This window comes from Otolemur garnettii, unplaced genomic scaffold (assembly GCF_000181295.1).
Source record: "Otolemur garnettii isolate 467f Iridium unplaced genomic scaffold, OtoGar3 scaffold00078, whole genome shotgun sequence".
NCBI classification, from domain to species: Eukaryota; Metazoa; Chordata; class Mammalia; order Primates; family Galagidae; genus Otolemur; species Otolemur garnettii.
The window spans coordinates 5,471,853-5,480,582 of record NW_003852473.1 but is presented as its reverse complement, the minus strand read 5'-3'; the positions used below and the strand labels follow the sequence as shown (position 1 = coordinate 5,480,582).

Here is an 8,730-nt window from a genome sequence, read left to right as displayed (position 1 = left end):
GCTGACGCAGAGGCTGCAACAACTTATCCTGAGACCTGGCTGAGACACTTAGCAAAGGGAGCTACTCTCAGTATATTTTCAATGTAGACAACACAGCTTTATATAGAAGCTTACATAGAAGCTGCCATCTATGCCTTCCACAGCGAGAGAGGAGAAGTTGATGCCTGGCGTTGAAGCTCTGAAGGGCAGGCTGACTCTCCTTTTAGAAGCTGATGCCCCTTACATGACCTCAAGTTCAAGCCAATGTTCATTTGCCAAACCACAATCCCAGGATACTTGTGAGTGATGCCAAATCTACTCTACTGTCTTCTATAAATGGAGCAGCAAAGCCAGGATGGTGCCATGCCCGTTCACAGCATGGTTTACTCAGTATTTTAAACTCACTGTCGAGCAAAAACCATTTGTTTCTCCATATTCCTGCTCACTGACAAGGCACCTGGTCACCCCAGGGCTCTGACGTGATGTTCAAGGGCATTAGTGTTGCTTTTATGACTGCAGCCTATGAATAAGTGAGTGATTTTAATTTTCAATTTCAATTCACTATTTAAAAAGATATTCATAAGATTATGGCTGCCAAATATTTTGATCCTCTGATTGATCTGGGCCAAGTAAATTGAAAACCTCCTGGCAAAAATTCACCATTCTGGATGTCATTGAGAACATTCATGATTGGAAAGAGGTCAAAACAGGAATTTGGAAGGTGTCTCAACCCTCATGGATGACTCTGAGGGTTTCAAGACTCAATGGAAGAAGTAGTTGCAGAGGTGGTGGGGCCAGGAAGAGAACCAGCATTAGAGGTGGAGCTGGGCTGAGCACTACAATCTGTGGTCAGTCTTGGACAGAGGAGAAGGTGCTTCTGATGGATGAGCAAATCAAGCAGTGTCGTGAGATGGGAACTACCACTCCTCATGCTGGCTGATGCTGGGAACATTGCTGAATTGACAACAAAGATTTAAAATATTCCATAAACTAACTTGACTAAAGCCACAGCAGGATTTGAGAGGATCACTGTAACTTTGTAAAAACGATCTGAGCTCACTGTGGAGGGCCTTTGAACTCAACAAGCAACTCTAGGAACTGAAAGATGATTAAAAATCACAAAAGAATCATAGTTTAAACTTCTTTTACTGTCCAGTCTCAGTGCGCTGTGAAGAGGGTGGAGGTAGCTTCCTCATTTAAGGTCATTTCACAAACAGAAGAGCTGTGAATCCACCAAGTCAACTAGCACTGCAGGACAGCAGCTGAACAGCAGCTTCTTTGCAATCGGGCACAGTGAGATTGGAGAGAAAAGACTCTGGGCACCTCTGGCTTATGGGCTTTGCCCAGAAAAACTCCTTTGGGGACACAGGGAGGCAGCAGGAGACTTCTAGACCCCAGGAGGAGGACAAAAGCAGTGGATAAGGGGCAAGTGTTTGCATTTGGTCTGAGGCCCTGCACCTGCCATGGCTGTAGTTACAGCAACAGTGAGATTACAGACAGGGAAGGCCTTGCCTGTGTTCCCTGTGGGTTGTTTTCTTTTTCTGGACTTAGACACTTGGTTAAGCTACCTTGGGAGAGCTTGGGTGAATGTACAAGTAACTTTTAGTGGTTTCCAGAGTCCGGGACTGAGCCCTGGGCCAGAACAGAACTATCATTGTTTGGCTATGGGCCTCACACAGCCATTGTAGGAGAGCTACCCTCAGGTTCCTCCCACCCTCAGGGTCCCAGAGTGAGAACTGAGCTGAGAGACCGTGGGCAAGGGATCTAGTGACTTTGAACAGCACCCAAAGGCCAGGACAGAGATATCAGGGAAGATAGGGATTTCATTGTTTGGCAATAGGAGAGCTACCTTGCAGCCTGGGCCCTCAGGGGAGAGCAAGTTGGGTTTGGTGGGCCCGATAAGCCACTTTAGGAAAGATCCCAGCAACACATGCTTTCCTGAGAAAGCTTCTGCTTAGCCAAAGGTCCCGGTTTAAATTGTCCTTTAAGTGGGCTGAGGAGAGAATCAGGCTCTCAACTCGCATAGTTAGAGGGCAAGGTAGCCAGTAGAGGCCTCTAGTCTCCATCTTACACAGCTGTGTCAACATTGTGATTAGCATCTTAAACCCCAGAAGATCACCTATTGCCCAGGCAATATTCAATATTTAGGAAGATATATATATCTTTGTTTGTTTGCTTGTTTGTTTTGAGAGAGTGTCTCACTTTATCGTCCTTGGTAGAGTGCTGTGGCATCACAGCTCACAGCAACCTCAAACTCCTGGCTTAGGCGATTCTCCTGCCTCAGCCTCCTGAGTAACTGGGATACAGGCACCCACTGCAATGCCCGGCTACTTGTTTTTGTTGTTGCAGTTTGGCCGGAGCTGGGTTTGAACCTGCCACCCTTGGTATACGGGGCCGGTGCCCTACCCACTAAGCCACAGGCGCTACCTAATTTTTTCCTTTTTTTAAAATTTCAACTTCCCCCCCTAGATTTTTCTTTTTCCCTTCCTTTTTCTAGTGTACATATAATTTTTATTGCTGCCTTCTTTAATAATAAAAGCTTCACTTTTCCTAGGTTTTCTGCCCCTGTTATTTGTTTTTTCCCCCCAATTTTATCCCGTAAGTTTTTTTGTTATATTGTGGCAAAATGCACTCATACAGCATTAAATGATGCAGGAGATCTTTCATTAAAGGAAAAGTCAATCAGCGTGGCAAGCATCACTGTTTCCTTATTTTGACAAGTTGCCACAGCCATCCCAACTTTCAGCAACTACTACCTGATCAGTTAACCGTCAACATTTAGGCAAGACCAGCAAAAAGAGGAGAACTTGCTGGAGGCTCAGATGATCATTAGCAATTTTAGCAATTAAGTATTTTTATTCTATTTGTTTATTTGTTTATTTATTAATTATTTTAGACAGAATCTCACTCTGTTGTCCTGGGTAGAGTACTGTGGCAACACAGCTCACAGCAACCTCAAACTCTTGGGCTTGAGCAGTCCTCCTGCCTCAGCCTCCCGAGTAGCTGAGACTACAGGTGTCCAACACAACTCCTGGCTAGTTTTTCCATTATTTTATTTATTTATTTATTTATTTTAGTAGAGACAGAGGTTTTGCTCTTGCTCAGGTTGGTCTCTAATGTCAGTGCTGTGACCAAGGAAGCAGGCCAGACAGTGGATTGTAAGCTTAAAGCTTGCAGAAGGTGGAACTTCCCACAGATTTCAGGGAAAAGGCCTCAAGCAACCTCCACAGGTGCTATTTATTGAGAACATGCGCCCCCTCCCCCAGCCCCACCCCCCTAGAACTAGAGTTCCACAGCTGATCAATTTCCAACTGCCAAAGTCTGTCCTTAGTAATTGCCACTTTGTCTCTGCAAGCCGGCTGTGCAGGTTCCTACACATCTTTCTACATAGGTTGCTACATAAGTTGTTACATAGGTTGTTACATCTCTTATTACATAGGTCGCAACACCTCCTGTTACATAGGTTGCTACATATCCTGTTACATAGGTCACTATATATCCTGTTGCTACATATAGGTTGCTACACTCTAACTCCTGAGTTCAAGGGTTCCACTGACCTCAGCCTCCCAGAGTGCCAGGATTACAGGCATGAGTCACCATAATGCCTGAGCTATATCCTCCCAAAGGAGTAAGGTTTTCCTTCACCCTCTACTATATATAAAAAATGTGTTCAGCAATATAACCAATTGAAAAAAAAAAACTCTGTTTTAAGATGTTGTCACTAAATCACAAATAATTAGTGGGTAGCTTAGAAATTGAAAATGAAATATATGAACTTTCTCCCCCTTCCAATGCAATCATTAATATTATGTGACCACTTATTTAATCAGGCTTTTTAAAATGATAGATCAATAGTTATTTATATGGTATTAGCAAACTAAAAAATTGTATTAAAGGCACTGATTTAATCACATTTTAATAGGAAGAAAATTATAATGAAAAAGCATTCTGACAGAAGTGTTCTCATAATAACAATTAGGATTTCTTGGCAAATCCACTTGAAAGTACAGCTTAATTTTTTTTGATATTGCGTAAGCTATAATTGTTTCAGTTCAAGAACAATGAGCCCAAAACAAATGCCAGGTGCCTGGGTAGGGATGAGGGCATGGTGGCCCCTTCAGCAAGAATTTCCTTGAACTGGAAACTAAAACTGGTATAAAAAGGGAGAGAGAGACAAACAGAGAGAGAGAGAGGTGGGTCCAGTGAGGCCCGTAAGACAGTCAGAAAAGCTCTTTCTGGAATTTGAAGTAAAGAAAGATTACATATATTTGAGAAACAGAAAAACACATCAGGTAGGTCACATTTGAAATGGCCCTTCATATATTAGGAGAGATTTTAGAGATGCAGATTAAGGTGATAGCTATGGAAATATTTTATACTAGAAATATTTTCTCCAACGGATATATGGATTGGTCGGTAAACTTCACATGTTCTTTTAGAAAGAGAATTCCTTCTCCAGTGAATCCTCTGTAGAACCCCGTGTGAAAACCTGTTGAAGAGCATTAGTTCCAGTTGAGAAGGGTGGAAAGGTGGAGCCTGGATGCTCCATCTTCGTCCCTTTAACTGTTGGCTGCCACTAATTCTTTTCATCACTGTCTCTCTGGGTATGTGCTGTAGTTTGAAATGCCGTATTTTGTATTATAATCTCTGGAAAGCATAGCAATCATTTTAATAATAGAAATAACAGAAAGTACAGCTGAAGAGAAGCGTCTTGGCTCACAGGAATAGATGAACCTGAAGTTTAGTATTTTTTAAGGAGAAGGAAAGATGTGAGTGCACCAGAGGGCTCCTGTTAGAACCTGCAGGAAGGCAGGAAATTTTTACATTAACAAAAGGAAATTTCTATAAATGAATAATATTGATGTAGATTATAAGGTAACTGAACAGGGTAGTGGTAAATGTGACGGCAATGGTAATTGGGGACCATATTCTGAAGTCCTAGAATGCCAGGCTGACACACTCAGTCGTCAGGTTGGATCCTGCACAACCCAAGGGGCTGGGACTCACAACTGCTGTGCACAATCTGAGCAGCTGTGCATGATGGCTGTGCAAGTGATGGACATTCCACCTGCTCTAGATAACTGTGGGGAATCTGCAAATGTCTTCCAGGTCTGAGAATAACACGAGTGCTTTTGAACCTTAAGCGAATTAATCTTGCAGTGTTTAATAAAATGTCTCAAATTCCAGAAATAAGAATATAGAATATTCCAAATGTGATGGTCTGTTAGAAGGATGAACTGAGTTCGTAACTTATTTAGTAGGCAGAAGGCAACGCAAAAATGACTCACACATTTTCCCAAGTGGCCAAAGGAATTGTTGCACCTTGATAGAAAAAGAAAGGTCATGTTTGTGGTAATTCAGACACAGTAAGAAATGGAATTAGTTCTCTTTTGAACATTTTAAAATATTATGAATAATTCTGTCATACTAAATGGCAATTGGCTATAATTCCTCCTCCAAGGCTTTCTTTTTCTTTTTTTTTCTCCCCGTTCAGGCTGAAGTCATCGATGTGAGTTATGGAACTGCAGATGATTTAAAAAGGATTAAAGGAATGAAAAATGTAACAAATCAGATTGCACTCCTGAAATTAGGAAAATTGCCACTGCTTTATAAGGTTGGTCCAATAGCTGTTATTTGGTGGTTGGTGAATGTTTTATTTTGTTTCTTTGGAATCATATGCCTTTATGAGTGTGTGTGTGTGTGTGTGTGTGAGAGAGAGAGAGAGAGAGAGAGAGAGATCAGGGGTAAGGCACGAAGAGATGAAAAAGAAATTGATGTCCTTATTCTTTTAGATAGAAAATATATTAAGCCAGGTGTTGGTGAGTTCATGGGAGCTTGATAAAATCGGCATACTCTCATAGCACATATCTGAAGTGCTAAAACTGAAAGCCAGTGTCCCTAGCTTATGACATACACAAAACCTCTAATCTGAGTATTAGCAAACATTGCCACGTGCTTCGTGTCAGACTAGCATCTGTCTGATTTATACCCTTAGTGATCGACTTTGTCAGCTGTATAACTTCAGAGTTATTGACTGTGCTCAGGAATTTAATTAAAATATAACATGCTAAGGAGAAGCAGAATTATTTATTTATTTTAATTAAATTGAAGTTTATTAACTCTCACCCACTAGATGTGTTTACATAATGAAGCAGCTCAGTGTACGTTCTGACAGTGATGGCCATAGGTGGCCACTATGGTCGTTCTGCCTTCATTTCCTTTTTCTATTTAAGAAAGAAATGCTTAATGTAGTTATGTCACCACAACCCCTGACTATGAAAATACATTTCTCCTTATCCAACTTTAAATGAGCTTTACTAATTCTCTGGTCCAAAAACAGTTTCTAGAAATCTGTCAGCATACTCTATCAGGAAATAAGAAAACATCCTATGTCTATTTTTTTATTATCTTTCAATGATACCTTTATGCTTAAATCAGTGTCCTACAGGAGAGAATTGGCCAGAATTTTAACATAGTTTTGGAAATATAGAGTGATATCCATTTTTGTTAGGTAATTTTTTCATATGTATTAAATACCTTTAAATGATCACATTTTGACCCAGTAATCCTGTTCAATCAGTGTATTCTCAGGAGGTTTGGAGGAAGAGATGGTAAACGCAGTTATAACCAGTGATGTGAGTAAATATTAGAAATGATGTCTATGTCCAGTGTAGAAGGGAAAATAATGCTGCCTCGATACAGCTGGATAGGATTCGAGGTCTGACAGGTGAGTCTGTGAACTGCCCACCGAGTGCTTGCGTTGGCAGCTCTCTGCAGACAGCAAAGTGACGTTTCCTGACCCCGGCATATCGGTGTCTCACTCATGTGTTGACACACTTGTGAGTCAGCCTTCTTACTGAGTGGTGTTCATTTCTGTTGCCTGTTTTGTGGGCTGTTGCAAGAATGTCGGAGCTTGAATTGGAGCAATGAGCATACATTTGCAAATTTCTTGGTAAATGTGACAAGACAGGAAGTGAAATCAGGGTCATGTTAGTCCATGTTTAATGCCATGAAGAAGACAGCAGCGTACGAGTGGGTTAAACAGGGAGGCCAGTAATCAGCAGCACTGCCGAAAATGTCACAAAAATTCATGGAATTAGGCATCAAAATGTGTGCCACTGAGAGTGAGAAGCCCAGGTGAGCTGAGGGTGAGAAGCCCAGCAGACAAACATCGATAAAGAAACATGAAAATATTAACTGAAAATCCTGGCATGAGAACGGTGTGTGCAAAACCGTCCTGGAGGAGCTCGCTGATGAACACAAGACCCTTAGGAGAGGCAAGACAAGGTTTTGGGTCATGTTATCCCTGGTGATGACACACAGGTGCAGCAACACGACCCTGAAACCAGGCGTCTGCCTGCACAGTGGGAGTCAGTCCAAACCCCAGTGAAAATGAATGGTGTTGCTAACCTTTGTGATATCAGAAGGACTGTTCATTATGAATTGTACCAAACGGATAAACAGTTACCCAAGTGTGCTATTGGGAGGTGCTGAAATGGCTACATAAGAAAGTTAAGTGAAAACCACCTGAACATTCTGTCAACACTCACGGCCTTTGCATCACGATGAGGCTCACACGGCACTATTAGGGGTTTTTAGCCAGTAAACAGAACAGTGTATTAGAATACCCTCCATACTCACCTGATCTGGCCCCCAGTGACTTTTTCTTTACCCAACAAAGAAAAAGGAAATACTGAAAGGAAGACGTTTTGATGACCTCAGCGTGTCAGGGTAATATGATGCACCTCTGATGGTTATTCCAGGTAAGGAGTTCAGAAACTGCTTTGAAGGTGGGCAAGGTGCTCACGTTGGTGGCAGCTTCCCAAGGGGAGGACTTTGAAGGGGACCGTAATGATATCAGCAATGAGGGATGTGGCACTTTTACTAGACTGAGTTTGTGAACTTAATTGTCAGACCTTTGTATAATAATTCAAATATAAAGGAGAATATTTAATGCAATAAGTAAAACAAATAAGTTATAAATGGAACATTTATAAAATAATAGTACTGATGGTTATAGTACTGTCCCTAAAGTTAGTATGGTTAATAATACAGGCTAGACATTTTTCTCAGTATTTTTAATACATTATCACATTAATCTTTACAATAACTATGTTATTGAGTTAGGGAACATTATTATATTTATTTTACAAATTGAGACAACTAAGGCACAAAAATGATCAGTGACTGACTCAGAGATAAAGGGCTAGTCAAATGAAACTGTCAGGGTACCCCAGGCAGCCTGGTCTCAGGTCTTGAGTCTTCAGTATGTAAGGGTGTGTGTGCACATGCATGTAGCCAGCATAGATCAGTAAACAGATGATTAAGATTTTAAATTGGAATTTTGTTTTTCTTTTAGAGAGTCTCACTTTGTCACCCTGGATAGTGTGCTGTGGCGTCACAGCTCACAGCAACCTCCAACTCCTGGGCTAAGGTGATTCTCTCGCCTCAGCTGCCCAACTAGCTGGGACTACAGGCACCCACCACAATGCCCGGCTATTTTTTTGTTGCAGTTTGGCCAGGGGCCAGGTTTGAAACCACCACTCTCAATATATGGGGCTTGCACCCTACTCATTGAGCCACAAGTGCTGCCTTTAAATTGGAATTTTTGACTGAGATTCTAAGGTAAAAGAATCATCATTTCAAAGTGAGCTACCAAACACCAGCGTTGCCAGCTAACTGCAGTAGAACCTCTGCAAGTTGACAACCCAAGGGACTGTGTCACACTGGTCACCGCACAGAGGGGGTCAA

The 8,730-nt window shown here is 41.6% G+C and overlaps 1 protein-coding gene across 1 annotated transcript in view; it reads left to right on the top strand.

Moving 5' to 3' along the window:
* Positions 1–8,730, top strand: part of NAALADL2 (N-acetylated alpha-linked acidic dipeptidase like 2) — a 979,797-nt gene that overhangs the window by 412,372 nt on the left and 558,695 nt on the right. The window contains exon 4 of the mRNA XM_003794285.3: positions 5,474–5,593. Coding sequence (XP_003794333.2) covers positions 5,474–5,593 — 120 coding nt within the window. The remainder of the gene's footprint in view (positions 1–5,473; positions 5,594–8,730) is intronic.